General features: G+C 41.1%; 1 protein-coding gene across 2 annotated transcripts in view; it reads left to right on the top strand.

Annotated features, from left to right (window-relative positions):
* The window catches only part of LOC125181901 (microtubule-actin cross-linking factor 1, isoforms 6/7-like), a 97,372-nt gene extending 76,269 nt beyond the window's left edge, over nt 1-21,103 (top strand). Inside the window, exons 1-5 of one of the 2 annotated variants that reach the window (XM_067001278.1) lie at nt 10,184-13,574; nt 13,870-13,998; nt 14,161-15,879; nt 16,042-16,111; nt 16,291-21,103. In XM_067001278.1, coding sequence (XP_066857379.1) covers nt 13,500-13,574; nt 13,870-13,998; nt 14,161-15,879; nt 16,042-16,111; nt 16,291-16,484 — 2,187 coding nt within the window. In that variant the 5' untranslated portion in view covers nt 10,184-13,499 and the 3' untranslated portion in view covers nt 16,485-21,103. Of the gene's footprint in view, nt 1-10,183; nt 13,575-13,869; nt 13,999-14,160; nt 15,880-16,041; nt 16,112-16,290 lie in introns of those variants that run through there. The other variant, XR_010833113.1, reaches the window with a different exon arrangement.
* The last annotated feature ends 2,263 nt before the right edge of the window (nt 21,104-23,366 follow it).

Raw genomic sequence — 23,366 nt, 5'->3', positions numbered from 1 at the left:
CTTACTCCTCCTATTATTTGAGAATAGGGGTATGAATATAATGTCTTATATTTAAAAAGTTTTAGATCTTCTTTCCTTTTTTGCTTCTTATCATTACCATAAATAATTTTGTAAGCAACCAAAACATTAAATTGAGCTCTGTAATGTGCAAGCAGAAATTTCGGAACAGTTATATTTATACTATATTATTATTATACTATATTATATATATTTTATATATATATATATAATATTATTATACTTTTTGACCGGAAAGAAATTATATTACTGGAAAAAAAAAAGAAAAAAGAAAAAAAAGAATAACAATTATAAATTAAAAAAACACCGCCGTAATTATAATCTTGGGAATAAAACCTGAATTCTAATAGTTATTAAAAACAAACAAAAAAAAAAACATTAAATGGAAAATAATAAGGGCATCTGTCATATAAACATCTTTCCAATTCTGTGAACTGGAGTTACTTACAAAAAATAACTCTTTCACCATGTAACTACACTGTATCTTATATAAAACTACCATGTAATTGAAATCAATGTATTAAACACATTTTTAATGGCATTACACTTTAGTGAGTGTAGTGAAAGATTTTTCCCGCACAAGGTCATGAACTTCCATTATGAAGAGCAGCTTCCATCTCAGCAGCTTAAAGACTTCAGGGTAAAGTATTTTAGATGAGTAAAACATTAGTGGTGATTATTCACTGTCAGGGCTATAAAAATAGAACATTTGATTAACACAGCATTAGTAAATGTGTTGGCATTTACAACATGTTGCTTTTACAGTTGTACCCTCATTTTTTATTGAATTATTTGCACCAATCTAGGTGTTTCAGCTACACTTTGTTAATACTCGTGAATAATTTATTCCTTTTCTTAATATAGTTGTTAAAATAATCATTGTTTTGGAAAAATAATGCTTTGCTGAATTTGTGAGTTACATGTTATTCATATGTTTAACTAAAATTAAAAAATGATGCAAAATATCACTTTCTGTCATCTTTCAAAGTATAAAACTCTATCAACAGAAGACATACTGGGCTCTGTGATTTTAAAAAACTCTCAGATTATGCCTTGGTTGCCAGCATTTGGTAATCAAAATCATTTTCTCTCAGGAGAGTTATTACACCATCTTTATGCTACGCTAAGGTAATTCTTTCATGAGAGTTCAACATACAAAACAATACAACTGGAGTAAGAACAGTAAGGCTTTTCTCAGCACTGATATCAATATTGTTTGAATTCTTTGTTGGTTTTTTTTTTTTTTTTTTTTTTGTGTGTGTGTCAGAATTGCAATTCTGTCCTCATTTCATTTTTTCCTCCATGCAAGTATTGTTAACATGCCTTGCTGGAAATTAAAAGAAGAGTTTGACCTGTCAAACATTTAAAAGCTGCACTTCTAAAAACCCTGAGGGTTTTGTCCTTTTTGTTATTGAAAAGTACACAAATATACGTATATATATTGAAAACATGGTTGAATTATGAAGTCATGCATTCAAGTAATGTAACTTATTTTCTACTAGTATCTATTGGTTTTCATTTTAATCATTCTGCACATATTTGATATAAATGTAGACATCAGAAGTCCAGGGCTTCTTTAGGGTTTCCGCAGGGATACAGTGTTGATTAACTTCATTATTATGATATAGGATTAGAAATGCCTCTGAACTCCAGAACTGCCACTCTGAACCGGCAGCCGAGTGAAAAGGCATTATCACAGGACTACTGTTAAATGGGTACATTTTGTTCGGTATGTAAAGTACTCATGATTTCAGTGAGTGACTGGGTATATTTCACTGTATTTTCCTGCCTTTTATAGAACCCTAGTTCTATAAACTCTAGATTATGTTAACATGTCTTCAAATGATTTTCAATAGAGATGAAGTCTGAAGTCCTGTGAACCAAGAACAGATTTGGTTGTGTCCCTGTTGAAATGAGTTCTTCAACTGTATTTGACTGAGTATGAAAAGAGCCCAGGTTGTCGTCATCTATCATGTTATCAACAAGACTTGATATCAGGCAGAGATGCATAGATAAAATCAATCTCCCAATCTCCTTTTTTTTTTTAATTAATATAAGAGTTTAACAATATAGTAATGCAAAAACTTCATAATCAAAATAAAGTAAGTAGTCCATAGAAATGAATGAAATGCTCTAGAGGGAGGAAAAAGTAGAAGCTGACAATAAGACAAAAACCCTGAAAATCATCACAGCTACTCTCATAAGGATAATGACACATCCCATGCCTGCCTTCATTTCTTTATCTGTTTGCCCATTATTACATTTCTTTCCTTTGACTCCCACCTTCCTAAAATTTAAAATGTTCTATTATTAGTAATATAAATAGTATTTCCCAGATATTCTCTTACATAGCTTCTTTTGTTTAACTCTTAATTAAGCTAAATTCTATTCTGGGTTGTATTCTGGGTTTTTGTTTGTTTGTTTTGTTTTGTTTTGTTTTGTTTTAAGTTTTTACTACATTAAAATGGACTAGTATTCATGAATTATTCTGTTATAGCTGTAATTCTGATTTAATTTCAAATACTTAGAAAAGTGTTGAAGTCAACAGATACTCAGTTTAGATTTCAACCTGAATTGAATACAATGCAATTGAGGTTAAAAGTGAAGTTGTGATGCAACACTATGCAAGATCCATTGTGCAGGGTGAGATTTATTCTTGTTACCTTTTCTGTATTCACTTGATTGAAATTTCTTGCCATAAAAAACTTTAATGTAAGTCCTGAAGGCAAGAGATCTTGCTAATGACAACCTGTATCCCTTGGTATAGTCTGCAAATGAATAATGTAGCATAAATATAGCCAATGGCTAGGATTTGTCGTTACAACTTTACAAATATGACTGTGTTTCACTTCACAAATGTTTCTTAGGGAGAAGTAATATTTTCAGGAGCTTTTTCTCCATGTTGAAATCTCATTGTGCTTTTCAAAAGTCACAGCATATTGTTGTCAAAATATCAATGTTATTTTGAATACAAAACTGCAAATTTCTTCAGTTTACTGAAACTAGGACATATGCATTTTGATGCATAAATAAGTTTTTGTTCTGAATAAATGAAATGGAAATTTAAAAGACAGCAGTTATGATGAATACACTTCCGAACATTTAAAAAAAAATGTTACCATAATTTCTACTAATTTTCTTGCATTTTTCATTACATTCAGGCCTTGCTCAATTTACATGTCATCTCATACTTATGTTAAAACTATAGCCATTTTGGATTTCAGTTTAGTCCAATACCTGATTCCCCTTATAGTACACTACCTTGTTGATTTTAACCTGGTCTTGTATGTCTTAAGTTTTTTGGAGACACCATTAAAAGTACTGCTCAAGGAATGAATTATATATATAATATGTTTCCATAATTCCATTCATAGTATATCTACTTTTTATTCTTTGTCAATCCTTCTGCTGTCAATGAGAGCTACATAGACACAGGAGAACATACCCTGAGACACCCATGAGCACACAGCTGTTGAACAGATGTCAAGCATTCCCTAGCTTCCTCACTCCATTTCAACAGTGTACTTATTCTGAATAATTTGATCGTTCAACTCATTAAAATTTATCAGGAAAAAATACATAATACAGGATTTCGTAACATTCTATTTTTCTTTAATAGGCGCTGTCTAAAGCAATTTAATACATCTCAGTGGCAAAGTTGCTCAGTTTTGTTTTTATTATACATTTTAAATTATTTTTTGCATTGTGTCCATAAAATGTATCCTAGACAGAAGGAGACATAGTAAATCTGTCATATTCAATTGAAATATCACCTTGTGGTGTAGCCACTACTATAAATGAAATCATATCCAAAATGTTTCACAATAGAAAAGGTCAAGTTAGCAAAATAACTAACTGTTCAGGAACAGATTTTATGTCAGTGGACCAAATATCATGATGACTGTCAAAGAATTTTATTAAATAAAAAGTTTTAGGAATTAACCTTCTTAACTGAGTAAAGGTAAAGATATTTAAATTATTAAGTTCAACAGCATATAGCATATGGTATTATGATGATCTTGTTTTCGTAGTTGACTGCTTTCCTGCCTGAGTCATGAAACAAAGGAAAAGAAACAAGCTCTTTCTAATTTTCTTGTGGCCCCTGTTTGGTTTTGGTGGTGGTGGTGGTGGTGGTGGTAGTGGTTTGTTTGCTTCATAAAGACATGCTATCTCTTTACTTTTTTGTTGTAGTTCAGAGAGTCTGTTACATCTTTCTTCCCAAGGGGTTTTGGAATCAGTTAAGAACTGTAGTGACTCAACATATCTAGAAAGCCCTAAAGCCCTACCCCCTATGAATGCAACAGTAGATATTCAAGTAACGTGGTTTCACAAGAAGAATAGAATTCAAGGACATGACACAGTTTAAGGGCAATTTATGAAAAAGCTTTTGATAATATTGCTAGGAAATTGTTTATTATCATTTTTATTTTAATATAAATTGCTTAAAGTGTTTTGCATAGATATACTAGCACTGAAACTTAGGAAATATTAACTTTATTAAACACTGCACCTCAGTTCATTTTAGTTTTCAGATAAGGACTGTGTGCGGCTGCTGAACAATACATGTATGTGTACTGCTTTCAATTTTTCATCATACTTCACAATATAAAGTTCTTCTGCAAAGCTTTGAAAATAATATGATACTGTGATTTCTATTCAATTTCTTTTTCCTTTCCTCCAAATAAAGACAAAAAAAAAAAAAAAAAGCTATACATAGCTCTTTCCAATCTATTATTGTGTTAATATTCTAAACTGTGGTTTACTCTAAATGGAAGCTAAAACACTGGATGAAAATTAAAAGGAGACAAAATTAAAATTAAATGAAAGAGATGTGGAAATGAATGGAAGAAATACTGATCTCCAAGTCATTAAATAACTCTCTGTTTTTCCACAAGCTGTAGAAGGCTTTCTTCACGGACTGACATTAATACTTCAGATCTCTGGATTTACCTCACTTCAGATAGTAGCAACTCAAAATAATCCACCCAGTCTATTTTTAAAATGTTATATTATGGCTGGACTGGCCTCTAGTGAAACTGAAAAATGGACATTAACATGGGACAGGAGAAAGCTAAATGAACTATCTTATCTCCAGAAGCAGTGAAGCATTGAAATGTAATCTGTACATTTCATTTTGAGTAGACAGGCCTATCTCAACTCGAATCTGTAAGTCTAACTGGTACTTGTCAGATTCTCTGTTCTGCTCTGTTCTGCATCACTGTATCAAAAGCAGAAAAAATAAAAATATTTTAGTATTGGCTTGCATTAACAGAAAGAGAAAACAGAAAAAAAAATACAAATTCATAGCAAAAGGTATGTTTAATTTTTATGAATCAGTTATTTTTATGAGACTGGTATTAATCTTCATTTTCCTTCAAACACATTAATATTAATGTGAGACAGGGTTTGCCTTACAGACTTTTGAAGCTCAAGTGATCAGAAGTTGAAACACGACTTAGTTTTAAATACCTTAAAAAAAATTAAAGATATTTTATAACCAGTTTGTTTTACCTTGGTTTATTTTGGGATATATGCCTTCTTATGTGTTTTCATTGCTTATATTCTGTGTACCCGGTCTATTTTAGGTTTGTGAATATTTCCTTAAAATACTAGTGGAAAAAAAAAAAAAAAAAAAAGCAAAGCTGGTGCAATCTAGGGGATCTTGAAAAGTCTGAGAATGACTGAGTGAATTATGAGCCTTCTCTTCTTCAGGATAAAAAGACACAGGTTCCTAAAGTTGTTCAAATTTCTCATTCCTGATTGGCATCCTTTACAACTACGGTGAAATGAGAGCTTTCTGTGGCTGTAACAAAGTAAAAAATTGTTCTAGAGCAGTTAATTCTTTAATACATGTATTTTTAAATCCATTTGTACATATCCCTGGCTCCTGAGACCATGGAAAACTCTAGAACAGGGAAGACTTACCCAAGGTGGAGGTGTACCAGGTTAGGAAGCACTTAAAAAAATTAAACATACTTATATAGAAAGGGCCTGACAGATTGCACCCATGAGTTCTGAAGGAGCTGGCTGATATGTTGTGGAATATTGCCTTTGTAAAGAAGATTGAGCAAGACTCTTCTCAACAGTGCCCACTGACAGGACAAAAGGCAGTGGGCGAAGAGTAAAACACATGAAATTAACTATCACCAAAAAACACTTCTTTACTGTAAGGGTATCCAAACACTGGAATGGGATGCCCAGACAGATCGTTGATTCTCCAGCTGTGGAGATATTCAAAACAGGATGGAACACAATCCTGGAAAGCCTGCTCTAGCAGACCCTGCCTAAGATGGGAGACAAATCTCCAGAGACTCCTTTCAGTCTAAATGATTTGTGAAATATAGACTTTCTACATACATGAAAAATTTAAATTATATGCATATATAAAAAATATAAATTGTACACAGACACACTCGCATACACGTGTGCATTTGTGCACACACACTTTTTTTTGCCATGGTCAAATGTGCATATAGTGGTTCTAATAAGATTTCATAGTATGAAAACTATCTCAGTCAAATACCAGTTCCAAGGGATACTTTCTTTGATTTTTGATAGAGTCATTGACAGTCAAAGAGAGCTTATAAGTAGCAGAAAATGTTTGCAATATTTTCCAGAATCAATCAGTCCAAATCTACCAATATCACAGACCTGAAGTTACTTCTCATCAAGTTTTGTGGCTGCTGATAATATATTTTAAAATAACTTGTCCGCAATCTGTAAAACCCTAGGAATCTTTCCGACACTTTGTGTAGCTAAACTCTACCACACAGATCGCTCACTAAGAAAAAGGGGGAGAAAGTATGAAGAAAAAGGGTTCCAGAGTTGAGATAGGAACAGGGAGATCACTGACCAATCACCATCACAGGTAAAACAGACTCAGGGTAGGAAGATTTATATAATTTATTGTCTGTTACTAACAGACTAGAGCAGTGAGAAACTAAAAGCAAACTAAAGACACCTTCCCATATCATCCACCTTCTTCTCCTCCCCCCAGGTAGCTGAGGAGAATGCAGAATAAGAGTTGTGGTCAGTCTGTAACACTTCATCATCTGCCACTCCTTCATATTCACTCTTCCCCTGCTCCAGTGTGGGGTCCCTCCCACGGGATGCCGTCCTTCCCGAACTGATCCTGAGTGGGCTTCCCACAGGCAGCAGATTTTCAAGAACTGCTCCCACATGGCTCCGTACTATGGGGTCCATCTGTCAGGAGCAAACTGCTCCAACATGAGACCAACACAGGCGGCAGCTCCCCCCAGACCCCCTGCTCCTGCGTGGGCTCCTCTCCACGGGCTGCAGCTCCGGCCCGGGGCCTGCTCCTGCAGGGGCTCTCCATGGGCCGCAGCCTCCTCCAGGCCACATCCACCTGCTCCACCGGGGGCTCCTCCACGGGCTGCAGCGTGGAGATCTGCTCCATGTGGGACCCATGGGCTGCAGGGGGACAGCCTGCTCCACCAGGGGCCTCTCCACAGGCCACAGGGGAACTTCTCCTATACCTGGAGCATCTTCTTTCCCTTGTTCTTCACTGACCTTAGTGTCAGCAGACTTGTTCCTCTCACATTGTCTTACTCTCTAGAGCTGACATTGCACAACATTTTTTTTTTCTTCCCCTTTCTTAAATCGGTTCTCCCTGAGGCACAACCAGTTTTGCTCATTGGTTCAGATTTGGCCAGTGGTAGATCCCTTTTACAGACATCTGGAACTGGCTTTTCTCTAATACAGGGCAGGTTTTGGACACTTCACACAAAGACCACCTCTGCAGCTTGCCCACAACCAAAACCTTGACACATAAGCCCAATAAAATTTGAAATCTCACTAAAACATCGTACTTCTTTCCACCTAGCAACCTTCTTAACATTTGCAGAACCGGACTTTTTATCCACATTAACAAATGTACTTTTAGATTTTTTTTTTCCTTTTTCTCTGTGTATATCATGAACGTTTTTCTTTGTTACTATTTTATGATCTAATATAATCTCTAGAAGTTATTTCTCATACTTTATATAGTTTTTATTTTATTTCACTCTTTTTAAAATTATGGCTATTTTGTCCTCATTTCACTTCACACTTCTGAACATGCTGCAAAGAAGATGCTTTTGCGTTGCCTCATAAGCATTTTGTTCATTTAGAATTGCAAATACAAGTCCCCAGCCTTCCGCAATATGTGGCTGCCACAATCATGGATTCCATCATAGCATTTCATAGAACACATTTGCTGTGGAATACTGCTTATTTCTTTTTATGTTTGTTCATCCCTCATTCAGGGAAACCTGAAACATACTGAAAATGTAATTTGTTTTCTTACATCCAGCATGTGTTTTCTTCCCTCTTTTCTATAATTCAATTATTTTTACAGTAAATTTTATTTATTAGTTTATTTAAAGATTTTTGTAGTTGTCCAATGAATGCTAGCCTATGAAACTAGCCTATGAAGCATCAGAAAAGAGCTGCATCAGTTTATACCTGCTTTGTCACTGCATTTCTTACAGAGAAGATCAAAGTCTTAGATTTGTGTTCTTGCTAGCAAAATTAGAAATTCCCTGTTATTAATATGAGGAGTGCTATTTTCTTCCTCAAAAGCTATTCAAAGTTATTTCTGTCTTTTGGTAATCTAACTTATCCCTCTTTCTCCATAGAAATGGTGAAAATTCCTGTATATTTGATTTATATATAGCTTGCCAGTCAAAATGTCAAGGTGATTAAAAAATAAAAAATCAAAACAAAACAAAAAAAAACCTTTGAATATCATTTATAATTTTTCTCTGCTCATTCTATTGCTTATATTTATCATTAACCAAATTGCCTTTTTTCCCCACATTTTTAATCTGTGTTTATTTATAAATAGTCTCTAAAACTATGCAGATTATATTCTTTGTAATTGCCTTTCCAAAGAGACAAAAAGTTGAAGTACCTAAATTCTGTAATTATTAAATCAATAAAAGTAGCTAAGTAGAAAACAAAATTCAAAAGATTGATTTTGTTGATGAGAAAAACTTGAAGGATAATGCCTTTCTATTAATAAACTCAGATACTTGTTAGCAGATAATGCTTTAACAGAATGTTTATTAGTTTATGTTCTTTTGGGGGGTATTGTCAAAAAGCTGACTTGACTCTCTTGATGAAATTTAAAAGAACGGCCTAGGATTCATAATACAGAGCTCAGTCTGTTTGGCACTTGTGAGGCTGTACCTTAAGCGGCCTGTCTTGTTCATGATAAACTGGAGAGAGTTCAGCAGACGATCAACAAAAAGCCTCACTAAATAGCATGTGAAGTACAAAGATATCCTAAGAGATTTACATTTGTGGAGACTGAAAAGGAGAAGTCTATGGGCCAGGAAGAGGGGCAAAATGTGCTCTTTAACATCCTGATAGGCATTAGGCATACAGACAGTCTTCTGAGCAAATAAGAGCAAATGAACAAGCTGCAGCAATGAAAAGGAGGATTTTCACCATGAGGATGGTTCAGCACTGGCACAGTAGATCCCGAGAGGGTATGGGATCTCAGTCACTGAAGGTCTTCACAGCTCCAGGATAAAAGTTCCTGAGCAACCCGCACTAGCTTTTGTGTTGGCCCTGTTCGGAAAAGGATACAGAACTAGAGAAATCCTCCTGATGACCCTGCCAACTACAGTTCTTTCAGGATTGTAGTATGCCATACAAGGCCATCTAGGTATTTTCAGAACAGCAAACATCATCTGCAATAGCTTTCATGAAAGGGGAACATTTTAGTAAAGAATCTGCTTCGGTGGAGTTTGCCCTACCTCATTTCAGGGCCTGATGTCTATAGATGCAAAAGAGGAGCATTTCAATTTTAGTTCAAAGCTTTACTGTCAAAATTGCAAGCATTTTCCTATTTTGGTTGTCCAGATAATTTCTTAATACTTTACTTGTAGCAAAACTATTCTGTCTCCTAATCCACCAGTATGCCATGGGAATCCTTATTTTTATATACTTTTGAAAAGATTGTTTACAGATAAGTTACAGTACTACGAGTAGTTAAAGGAACTTTGACCTTTCATCAGAAATCAGAAATCAGAAAATTATTTTTTCAGCACTTCACAGAAACTGCACAGTACTTTCAATATGCAAATAAGATGCAGCTTGATCTACTCCTCCTCCACCAGAAGAAAATAATTAGATATCAGTAGAAAACCAGTGAAGTATAGCTGTATTTTCAAACAGGAGTGCTTTTAATTCCCTTTATTTCTTCTCAACACTGTATCTAAGTAGTTGTTCTTGGATAGAGTTCTTCGTATAAAAGTTAAGTCAATTATAGGAAACAGACCCTCGGATACTTTAGAGCAACACGCTGCTGCAAATCATCACCTCAGACAGGTTATTTTCTTTGTAATACCTTAGTCACTTAGGTTAATTAAATTACCTTTATAATATTTCTGAAGAGTTTATATTCTATGAGGAAGGAACACCTTTACACATTTTTTAAAAGCTTTTTTATTTTTACTTTTTGTTTGTGTAATCTTTGCAACATTTTAAAATACATTGGCACTATATTGCGAACTCTTCAATTTTCTTCCCTTTTCTGACAGTAAAGAGGTAAAAGACAGACAAGGTGAGCTTTCACCTTTTTTCATTCTATTAGTGGAAGGCTGTACATTATACATTAAAACATCTACCATAATGTTATTATATCACAAAATCACCTGAAGTATTCACCTCCTTAGGACTGATTAATTTATAATTTCTTTATCTTATCTCATGTTTTATAATAATAATAATAATAATAATAACATTAACAACAACAACAATAATAATAATAATAATAATAATAATTTATTCCAGGGCAGCAATTCAGAAACTCTTATCATGAAGATTCTGGCTTCCCGTGTACAAATGAAAGACTCATAAAGAAATCACAACTCCTTTTCACCAAAGTAACATAATTTACTTGTAGATATTACCCTTTCTATGTTAAGGTATATTTTCCTAGGCTAGTAGTCACTTAGGTCACAGGTTTGAGCATGGTCATGGTGTATATGGCACACTCTTTTATCATTTATTTTTATTATTTTAAGGCTGTTGAAAAACTTTGGGGAAAAACAAGCTGGTAAAAACGTGAACATGCTTAAATCAAACATCTTATATTTAAGCTATGGTATGGATGTACTAGAAGCAAGCATACACATGTTGTGGTTATTGCTTAAGGAATAATTTTGCATAGCTTTGTGTTGTCATTGACTGAAATCATGTATCCTTTTTTTTTTTTTTTTTTTTTTTTTCTTTCCTGCAATGCTTTGGAACAGTTGAAGAATATTAAAATAGAAAGTTAACATATTTGCTAATGAATTTTAAATCAGTCTTAATTCATATGGTGTATTAGCAACACTAGGTTAGAGAGAGTGGTTTGGTTCTGGGAGGTCTGGAAGACTGCTGGGGATCAAGAAGCATTTGGACAATGCTCTCAGACAGAATCACAGAATGGCCAAGGTTGGAAGGGGCCTCAGGAGATCATTTAGTCCAACCCCCTGCCGAGCAGGGTCACCTACAACACATTGCGCAGGATGGCATCCAAGCAGGTTATGAATATCTCCAGAGAAGGAGACTCCGCAACCTCTCTGAGCAACCTGTTCTGTCACCGTCACAGTAAAGTAGAGCCCTCTCATAGGCACTTAGACATAGGGTTTGGTGTTTGGGTCATCCTGTGTGGTATTACACTGCTGGACACACTGTTGAACTCCACCATGACTACACTCTCACTGCCCCTCCTCAAAGAAAAAGTGTAAGAGATTAAGATGGAAAGGGCTCAAGGGTTGAGATAAGGACAGGGAAAACAATTATTATGTGAACAGAATTAACATAGGGAGAAAACTGCTCCAACATAGCCCCCCCTGCCATGGGCGGAAGCTCCCCCCAGACTCCTGCTCCTGCGTGGGCTCCTCTCCACGGGCTGCAGCTCCGGCCCGGGGCCTGCTCCTGCGGGGGCTCTCCATGGGCCGCAGCCTCCTCCAGGCCACATCCACCTGCTGCACCGGGGGCTCCTCCACGGGCTGCAGCATGGAGATCTGCTCCACCATGAGACCCATGGGCTGCAGCATGGAGATCTGCTCCACCACAGGCCTCTCCACAGGCCGCAGGGGAACTTCTGCTCTGTTCCTGGAGCACATCCCGCCCTCCTTCTGCACTGACCTTGGTGGCTGCAGGGCTGTTTCTCACTTGTCTCTCACGGCTGCTGTTGCACAGCATTTTTTTCCCCCCCCTCTCTTGACGCTGTTCTCCCAGAGGCCCACCCAGCATCACCTACTGGCTCAGCTCTGGCCAGCAGTGGGTCCCTTCCCTTTTGGAACCAGCTGGAGCTGACTCTGATCTAACCTGGGGCAGCTTGTCGGCTCCGCTCACAGAGGACAACTCTGCAGCCCTCCTGCTGCTAAACCCTTACCACATAAACTCAACACGGCTGTTTCCATCTTATCAGAAATTATTGATGTCACTCCTTACAAAAGTTTGAGTTCCACATTAAAAGCTGTGTCCTGGTGAATGCGTCTGTGTGACAGGAAACAGTTTCTGAAGTTCAGGATTCAGTTATGAGACTAACTTGCTGTGCTCCTTATTGTTATACTCTGTGTCACAAGGTAAAATTCCTCACTAAACCCATTCCTCTACTTTTGTTTGGTTGGTTATTTTTGTTGTTTTGTTTGTTTGTTTGTTTGTTTTTAAGGGAAGAAATCCAGGTACAGAATTTTAGTTATTATGTGCTCCAAAAGCTGATCAGGAAATTTGGACTGAATGAGAGGCATTTCCCTTTTCTTGACTAGATAATGATTCCCACTAACCATTTTCACAAAATCACAGAATCACAGAAGAGTGCATCGGGCACCTGGGAGGTGGCAGTGAGGGCCGTGGGCCAGCGCCTTCCCTACCTTTGCCCCACAGCCGGTAAGGCCACTCTGCAGGAGGTTCAGGAAGAGTGGGAAAATAGCCCCAAGAAAGAAGCTCTGGCAGAAGCAGATGACATCCCACCCAGGACATCTCCTGACACATCTAGTGAGGCAGATGCCTGTCAACAGGGAGGCCGCAGGGTGGCCTCTGTGAGAGGAGAGGCTGCCCCGTGCCAGACACAGCGTGGTTCCAGGCACTTCCAACAGCCCTAGTGCAGGCAAGAGTGAGCCCGTGAGGGATGGTGATGGTGCCTTTGGGGAAATATCTGGCGGAGGGCCGCCAAAATGACGGAGCGGGCCTGGAGTAGGGGAGCCCAGAGGTGCCTCCTGACCCCCACACTGCTGTGAGCCAGTGTCTCGGCGGGAGGCTGCCGGGAGCAAGGTGGCTCCACAGCAAGCACCAGGGCTTTGTGACATGGGGCGGCGTCAGGCCACAAGACCATTGTGACAGGGCAAGTGTCCCCATGGTGACGGTGTGCCTTGTGGGGCCCGAGCCCCCGTGGTGCCCACTCCCAGGAGTGCAGCGCTGTCAGGAGGCAGCAGCTGCCCTGGGTGCCTGTTTCTTTGTCTCTGTGAGAGGACAGAGAGATGTCGAAGGAGCAAGAGGCGAAGGCCCGCTCCCAGCCCGACGAAGGGCTGCCGAGCGTGCAAAAGCGCCGCCAGGTGCGGGACAGGGAGGGAGGGAGAGGGCCGACACAGCAGCGAGAGTGCCAGGCGGCGGGGCACGGCACTGGGGCGCAAGGCCTGGCCCTGAGCGTCCGCGGCCCAGGCCCAGGTCCTCCTGCCCTGGGGGGTTCCCCGGGGCAGAGCTGAGGCCTCGGATGGCTGCGACTCGCGTGGGCCAGGCACCTCTTTGCCCCAAGGACCTGGCACTGCGGTGAGGCCGGGTGTGCCGGCACCACAAGGGATGCTGGTGGCAGCGCAGCCACTGCCATCCCACACCTCCTTCTCCCCACAGGCACGACGCAACCCACCACAGGCAGGACTGCCGGGCAGCCAGAGCCCGTCCTCATCCATCCATGGGGTCAGGCTGCCACTGCTCCCCTGCCCAGAGAGGTCGCAGGCCTCTAGGAATCAGAACACACAGGTAGGGAGCCCAAGGGAGATGGGGCCAGATGCCTTCCCAAGCCCTGGGAGCTGCTGACAAGGAGGCAGCATGTGCTGGAGGGGGCAGGTGGGCAGGTGCTTGAGGTGGGCAGGTGGGAAAGGGCCACAGTAACGTGACCTTTCTCGTTTGCTTCCCTTGCAGACAGACAGGCCGGAGCTGAGGCAGGCACTGCCCCGCAGCAGTGCCACCAGTGAACGGAGAGAGCCTCTACCAGCCTTGCTGCCTCTGCCAAGGCAGGCAGCGACACTGACAGCCACACCCCGGCATTCAGTGGGAGCTGCAAATGTCCCCCGGCTGCCCGCTCTGCCAGCAGTAGGCTCCACCACTTCTGCGCAATGCAGAGACCGCATCGCGAGCACCAAGGCTGTCAGACTCCCCGAGGTCGTCCCACGTCCTCAAGGAAACCCGAGTAAACAGCAAATGGCAGCAACTGCTGAGAGCTGGGGGACAGCCCTGCAAGTCCCCGCATCCGTTCTGACGCCTCTGCAGGCCAGACCTGAGCAACACAACAGGCTACCCCCGAGCCATGCTGCAGCCAAGAGCCCAAGACTCAGGGTGCAGCAGGGGGTACTAAGGCACCATGCCCCTCCCAGCAGTCTGGCAACACCAGCAAGGACAGCCCAAGTGCCGGCAACCAAGACTGAAAAGACACCGGCAGCACAGACAGAAACAGATGACCACGCTCAAGAGGGCACGAGAGCTGCTGGTGGGACCTCCAAGCCATGTTCCCTGGCAGCAGCACTGGGCCCAGCAGCGCAGGCAGACGGCATTGCCTGCCACCCTCAGGGCGAGACCCCACACCCTGAGGATGTGGCACAGTGTCTGGACAGTGAGCCAGAGCCTCTGGAAGAGCTGGAGAGCACTGCTGCAGGACCATCAAGGGAGGAACAGAGGGACTTGATGCAGAGGGAGGAGCAAAGAGATGCTGCTACCAAGGACCCGTCAGGAGGGAGGCAGCAGAAGGAACCCACCTCAAACCTTCACCAGGACCCAGACGCAGCCCACCAGCAGGGGCCTGGCTCACCCCATAACACTGGCGGAGATTCTGCAGGAGAGGCAGTCAGCCATGCACAGAGTGCATCTCTTGCCCTGTCAGGGACAACCAATGCTGAGCCAGCTGCTTCTGCGCAGGCCGCAGGTCCTGCCAGTGAGGGGGACAAGGAGCCTCTGGGTGCATCAGCACCCAGAGATGCTAATTCGCCTTCTCCCCTGCCTGCTGCTATGCCTGACCCTTCCACAAACACCCAGGGAAGACCGTCGACATTGCAAGACCGGGTCAAGATCAACTGGGATGTCTATGGGCGCTCTTCCTTTCTGCCAGCAATGCGGACCATTCCTAGCGGGGAGAGGGAAGGCCGCCGGTTGTCCTGGTGGAACGTGTCCTGGCCGAGCAGCGTGAGGGTTCCAAGACTGCGAGGGATCTGGGCAGCACATGATGGTGACACAGCTGCCGGCACTGCACCCAGCGCATCGGGCAGCCAGGAGATGGCAGGGAGGACCGCGGGCCAGCGCCTTCCCTACCTTTGCCCCTCAACGAGTAAGACCACTCTGCAGGATGTTCAGGAAGAGTGGGAAGAGAGCCCCAAGAGAAAAGCTGTGGCAGAAGCAGACGACGTCCCACCCAGCATGTCTCCTGCCCCATCTGGTGAGGCCGATGCCGGGCCTTCAGCTGCTCCTAAGGCTGCAGTTCCCGGGCCCGAGGAGCTCACCCCTGTCTGCATGCCCGAAGACGGAAAATCTTCAGCCCCTCCCCTGGCTGTGGACCCTGTGGAGGAGGCCAGCACAGCACCTCTCACCCCATCGGCATGTGAGGAAGAAGAAGCAGCACCTTCTCCCCTGGTTGGGAGCCTTCTGCAAGAGGTAAGCAAGGTACACCTTCCTCGTCCCACAGGTGTGGAAGCCACAGACCCTGCCGGTGGGCCTCGAGGCCCCTCATCACTTATCCCCCTGGCCCGGGGCACCAGGGCCCAGAGCATGGCCAAACGGTGGCCTACAGGTCTGTGGTTTTCTCTCCCCACGCAGGTTTCCTCCGAGCCCAGAGGCAGTGCACAGTGCTCCTCGCACTTCCAAGCAGTGCCAGAGGAAGGCCCAGGTATGTCCCCGAGTGTGGAGCCATCACAGCCCGCAGCATGGAGGCTGGCAGCACTCCACGCACAGGGTCGGACTGTTCCCAACTGTCCCCTCCCTGGGGAAAGCCTTGGTGGCGGGGGCAGGCAGGGCCGTGCCCAGTGCCTGCCCAGCCCCTCACATACAGCTCTCTGTCCCCCACAGGCACCGCTGCCCTCCCGCACGCTGCAGCTCACCGGCGATGGCCCAACTTCTTCAGGACAGCGCTTCGGGCTCTGCGCAGGGCTTTCTCCTGCAGCTGCATCACAGGAGACCGAGAGCAGCAGCATGAGGCTGCCAGAACCAGGCAGCTCCTTAGAGATGGCAGCTTCGGTCCCGAGGACGGGGCTTCTGAATAAAATCGTTCAGAACTCTTTCCTAGCTGAGGGCTGTGTCTTCTGTTCTGTTCTGTTCTGTTCTGTGTGCACGGGTGTCTACAGGCTGCGAGTGTTGCTGCTGGGGTCAAACCCCGGGGCAGTGGGTCCCCATTTCTGTGGTGCCAATGCCTAGAGGGATCGTGGGTGTACAAGGCAGTGTGATAGCTGGCAAAGGTCAAGCCGGATGAGCCAGTGAGTGTGGGAGGTGGAGGGCCGAGTGGCTCTGGGAGGGCCCTGGGTGTGCAAGTGCCCATGTGTCTCCAGGGCTGAGACCACGCTGGGGTCACTGTGTTAGGGATAAAAGGCTTAAACTGGTCTGATGTGAAATAGCCATTGTTTTAAGACTAGCAAGGGGAAACTCTGACCTTGCAATGGTACATAATGCTTGCTCAGTGATACGGCTGTCTCTTCTGTTCTGTTCTGTGTGCACGGGCGTCTATGGGCTGCGTGTGCTGCTGTTGGGGTCAGACCCCGGGGCAGGGTGTCCCCATCTCCGTGCTTCCAGTGCCTAGAGGGTGCACATGTTTGCGAGGCTGTGCTACCAGTGAAGGGAGGAAGCCTCTGCCAGCCTTGCTGCCTCTCCCAAGGCAGGCAGCGACACTGACAGCCGCACCTTGGCATTCAGTGGGAGCTGCAAATGTCCCCCAGCTGCCACTCTGCCAGCAGTAGGCTCCACCTCTTCTGCGCCATTCAGAGAAAACACCATGAGCACCATTCAGACTCTCCGATGTTATCCTACATCCTCAGCGAAACCTGGGTAACTTGCAAATGGCAGCAAGTTCTGAGAGCTGGGGGACAGCCCTGCAAGTCATCTCCTGACACTAGCCTTTTACATATTTATAGACATTAATAAGGTCACCGCTCAGTCTCCTCTAAGCTAATGAGACCCAGCTCCCTCAGCCTTTCTTCGTAAGGGAAATGCTCTACTCCCTTAATCATCTTTGTTGCTCTGTGCTGAACTCTCTCAAGCAGATTCCCTTCCTTCTTGAACTGAGGGGTCCAGAACTTGATGCAATATTCCAGATGCGGTCAGGGCAGAGCAGAGGGGGAGGAAAACCTCTCTCAACCTACTAACCATGCCTCTTCTAATACACCCCAGGATGCCACTAGGCTTCTTGGCCACAAGGGTATGGTGCTGGCTCATGATCATCCCGCTGTCCACCAGGACCCCCAGGTCTCTTTCCCTACGCTGCTCTCCAGCTGGTCAGTCCCCAACTTATACTAGTGTCTGGAGTTGTTCTTGCCCAGATGCAGGACTCTACACTTGCCCTCATTATATTTCATTAAATTTCTTCCCGCCCAATTCTACCTGTCTAGGTCCAACTGAATGGCAGCACAGTCTTCTGGTGTGTCAGCCACTACTCCCAGTTCAGTGTCATCAGCAAACTTGCTGGCAGTGCACTCCATTCCCTCATCCAAGTCATTGATGAATATATTGAACAATACTGGTCCCAGCACCAACCCTTAAGGGGCCCCACGAATTCCCGCTGAATCCAGCTCGATTCCGTCCCATTGACCACAACTCTCTGCCTTCTTCCCTTCAGCCAGTTCAAAGTCCACCTCACTACCCAATCATCCAAACCACACTTCCTCAGTTTATCTACGAGGATGCTGTGGGAGGTGGTGTCAAAGGCTTTACTGAAATCAAGATAGACCACGTCCACAGCTTTTCCATCATCTATCTACCTGGTTATGTGCTAAATAACTTATTTCACTCCTTTTCTGCCCATTGTGGTAAAAATAAATAATTAAATAATAATTTAAAAAAAAAATGCAATAAGTCCGTAGCTAGTGATAAATTAAATTTGTCATATATTTGGGACAGCTTCATGTGTATTCTGTCTTCCAGTTTGCATTTCTTGCAGAGCTACTTATGCCATTTCAGACTTCTCAGTAGCTTCAGTCACACATGGCTGTTTAAAAACATGCCAGATGAATAGTTCATTATTTGCCCTCTGAACCAGTCCATATGTGACGGTGGTCTGAAACACTGGACAAAGAATATGCAATTTTGTCATGATAATATTAAGACTCAATATTTTAGCAAATCATCTGTAAGACCATATGGAAACTTATGCCCCTAAAATGATAAATGGTGAATTTATAAAATTTTCACCTTTTATCCTGGAAAATAATGAGTTATAAGAATTTTTCATCTCTAAGTTTGGTTTTCAGACATTCTCATTACGAAAGCATTTCCTAAATAGTCATGCCATTGCATATGTAGCATATGCCAATAGCATAAATCTAGTTATAGTTTATGACTTTACTTGGCATAACTAAAGATAATCTGAAAACTCAATCACACATCTCTCCAATAAAGATGAAATTCAAATCTTCATGCGTGCAACACTATCACAAAAGAAAAAAAAAAAAAAGGAAAAAAAAAAAAAGGTCATGTTTTAACAGATTGCCTTTGAAAGTTACCTTGGTTTTAATATTACTATTCATTTCTCTGATGTAAGAGAAACAGTTTCTTGGCTTTAAATATGTGTAGTTAAATTACAATAAAACTTTCAATAGTGCATCAAAAGGAGAACCAGATTCCACTACCTTTAAACACCAGGTTATGGAACACTTGACTGAAGCCCTGTTCATTGTCACATAGTCATGGGTATAGTTACTGGCCAGTAGTGGTGCCACTGCCTCAGAGTATATAGATTTATCCACAGTCCTTTTTCCTCTAAAAATTCCATTCTTTTCAGCTATTGCTACAATTCAAATACAGCATAGTTTTGATCTGCTTTTGAAAAACATGTCAAGAAAGCCAACACAAGCCCAAGACTAGGAATAATTTCCCTCCCTTCCCCCCCCCCCCCCCCCCCCCTTTTTTTTTTTAAACTTTGGTTTTGTTTTACCTCCTGATTCTACTCAGCAGCTTCAGGATAAATCAATAGCTGATATACCAAACTGAGAACGTAAAACTTCTATATACTGTCATATTTCACTTCAAAACAATCAAATTGCAATCACTTCTTTTGAGTACAATAAATTTAATTTCAGTATTAATATATTCCTAAATTTCTCCCCTAGTTCCATTTCTTACTAAGAATACATTCAATCTCTGTATTTTCTGACTCTAATTATGGACACTTAAAGATCAATGTATATGTGTCATAGATTGTTATATTGTATGTTATATGTATTGCTATATTGTATATGTTGCATATTGTTTTTAATAAGACTACTTTCTTAAAATGGAATACAATTTTCAGAACAGTAAAAGCTCCATTTACTTTTGACTTTTTTTTTATTATTTCTTTAATTTTAGCTGTGTTAGGTTATTATTAAATAAACTTAGTTTTAGCTTAAATGTTACATTATAAAATAAACTATATATAGGACAATTCCTCAATATGAATGCCTTGTGCTTTGGATTTCAATCTGATTTAATCTTCTGTACATACTAAAGAAGATTTAATGAAATGGTAAATTCCGTGAAATTAAGAATATCACTGTCTGTTGCGTACCTACTTAAAAATTGTTTAGGAGTGTTGAATGCACTTATTTTCACTGGAAAGTTAAACATATGTGGATTATTCTCAGAAAACATAACTGTTAAATGTAAACCAAAAGAGGCATTCTCTTCAACAAGAAAGAACAGGAAAACACATACACATACACACACACATACACAGAGACAATTTAAAAAAAAAAAAAAAAGTTTCCTGTAATACAAAGACAGAAATGTTGTCTCTCACTTTCTCTATATTTTGTACACATACAGACAATTTCATGTGCAGTATACCCACAGTAAGTTGCACTTAACATAGGATTGTTTTTATCACTTTCCCTTAAAGAGTATTCAGCCTACCTAACATTTGTTTTCCCGCCTCTCTGTCTAAAATAACATCACTCAACATAGCACTTCATACACAGGAAGATAGTGACAACAGATCTTGCAAGGAATCATTTTAAGAAATCATTACACAAGTAAAATAGTAAATAAATAATTCAGTAAATAAGAAGGGCATGAATAAATACTCTAGATCAGAAGGTCTTCCTGTATACCTTCACTGATACTAATCAACCAATAAATAATTACAAATGTAAAATTATCTTTCTGTATTGAATGGGGAGGTGGGGAGTTGAAATCTTTTGACACACAAGTTTAAATAAGTTATGTCTTTCTGACAATTTGTTTTGCTGATGAAAATATCAAAGGGTGGGTTGTCATTAACCAAATTACTTGTTTGTTTGTTTGTTTTGTTTTGTTTTTATAACTACCTTTCCTGGAGCAGTGTGAAATTTCTTTTTGATTCTTAGGTAAACTCAGACCCTTTCCCTTCTTGACGTCTCATAGGAAAAAATATAATTAAAATAGGGGAAAAAAATTGCTTCTTTCCACTTTCTGTTTTTAACATCTCATATATTCTCCTCCATCAAAACAAAACAAAACCTATTTAAAAACTCCTTTATTCTTTTTATTCTTTTAATTTCCTTACCTCAACATGTGCAATGTGGGAAAAGAGTGTTTAGAAAAATAAATTACTTAATCAAATTGAAGGCTTTCTGATGTTTTCTGGGTTCATGAATTGTTGTTACATATGTCCGAGAATGGTTTCAGATGTTCATTTTGGAATGACTGTAGATGTTTTTAAGCAAGAAGAAACGTCTTTGCCTTTGAGGTGTTTGAAAATGGACCAAAAGAAAAAAAAAAAAAAAAAAAAAAGAAAAAAAAAGACATCATAATGTCATAATGTTGCTGAAAGAATGTTTAAATTTATGTATGAATGCAAAGGTTCTTTGTTCACATAGAACTACCAGTTATCTACTACGGCTTCCAACAGAGCTGGCAGCTACTTCCACAGATATTGGCTTGAAGTGGGAGTAAAAGTAGCATCAGCCCACTGAAAAAAACCTGCTGCACAGGCAGAAGAGTGAAGTCAGCAGAAGTAGTAAGTATTTACCTTCAAATAGCTAAAAGAATGAGAAATTCATGAGCTACATACTTGTTCCAGCCTGTAGTAGGAGTGTTCAAAGAAGACTGTGAAATATGTGATTTCAAGAGACATTGCAACAATAGGTTTCTGAGCTGGTGGGATCAGCAACAGTTCTATTAAAAGCCGGCCACATCCACAGGGGGTTTCACTCAGGTCTCATGACCCAAGCATGAATTTACTACGGAATGAGCATGAATTTATTGAGCTGTGTGTTCAGGAAGTCATCTTGCCGTACCATTTCTGCTCTCACTTACAAATAATTGTTGTACTAATGGCCCTGTGTAAGTTGAAAGAAGATGGTGTATTACCGTTGAGTGGAGATGTAGCTTTTAGGGAGGGATGGGGAACTGAGGATACAGCTTAACATGGAGTTGGATGCTTACCAAGCACATTAGACAGATGAATTAATACAGAATGGAAAATAAATCTTAGAGGCAGTGTTTGGGAAGGCTCGGGGTGGGGGGGTGGGGGGGGAGTAGGGGGGGGGTAGGGGGCAGGGAGGTTTTTTGTACACATCAATGACTTTATAGAAACACATTTTATCCAGAGTTGGGTGAAGTGTAAAACACACGTAAAATGAGCCTCTTCACATACTCACTACTCTGGTTAGATTTGGAATGTGTTACTGACACTATTACCTACAACTTGGTTTCTAACAAACATGAGCAGTATAATGGCTAAAAACATGAAGCTGTTGTTTCAGCCAAGTCAGGTAGATTAGGCATATCATTTTCAATATTGCTTACTGCAATAGTGGTCTTTCTTTTCACAAAATCAACTGAAGGGAATAAAAGACAATTAGAAAGTAAGAAGGGGTGAAATTGCCTCTTGTTTTTTGTTTTTATGGCAGGAGTACTGTGACCCAATTAAACACCTGGAGACAGTGAAAACTGGAGGAAGAAAGGTACATCTAGGGTACAGCTCCTCTGGTAAAAATTTAAATAACAGGAGTGAATAATGATGACCTGATATTTCTGTAGAAAAGAGAAAATTGTTAAGAACTCTGTTGGTTTCTTGTTTATGCATTAGAAAATAAATATGGTGAACAGATTTGCAGCTAGCCTATACAGAGATGGTGGCATGTTGTACACAGTCCACCTGACTAACATTACAACTGTACTGCCACTAGCAGTGTATAAATAAAGCAGCCCTAAGTTTAACTTAAGGATCTGGATGGAGACCTTTGTATCAATAACCAAAGGTCAAATTATCAGCAGGGGTTAAATCAGCTTACACATTATATTACAGGCATCACTAAAGTTGGCTGACTTTAATCAGCTGACTATGCAGACCATTAATATCAGCAGACCTGTAAAAAGAGGACTTGAAACAAAAGCTAAGGATCCTCACAAGTACTGGCCAGAAGTCATGGCATATTTTCTAAAACCACTAAAAATAATTACAAAATCCTGAAATAAATGTGGTGGGCAGGATTGCCAGGAGGATCTTTCTAGTCCAACCTCCTGTTCCAAACAAGGCCAGCTTCAAATTTAGTGCACGTCACTAGGGACCTTGCTCCCTGAAGCTGTGAGTACCTCCACAGACAGAAATCCCACATATAAGCTTGGATTAAGAAGGATTATATATAGATATATATATATATATGTATGTATATATATATATATTTCCATCAAAGATTTCTTCCTACCAAGGGATGATATAAGCTCCCCTAGACATCATAAACATTGAGTAAGTAGCCTACTCAGTACGTTTTTGATTGTTGCTGGGAAGATGCTGATTTAGTATTAAAAACAAGCAAACAAAAAAGGAATTAGAAAGAAAATATTAGGCCTAGAAAAAAAGTCCATACATGCATTTTTATGATATATGGACCTAGTTAACATTCACCAAATAACTTCTATCCTTTGACAGATCGATATTTGTATTGCAGTGGAATGAAGATTTTAGTTAGTTTAGCTTA

Source organism: Anser cygnoides, chromosome 8 (genome assembly GCF_040182565.1).
Source record: "Anser cygnoides isolate HZ-2024a breed goose chromosome 8, Taihu_goose_T2T_genome, whole genome shotgun sequence".
Lineage (NCBI taxonomy): Eukaryota > Metazoa > Chordata > Aves > Anseriformes > Anatidae > Anser > Anser cygnoides.
The sequence above is the reverse complement of the archived record's forward strand: the minus strand, read 5'-3'. Positions and strand labels throughout refer to the sequence as shown.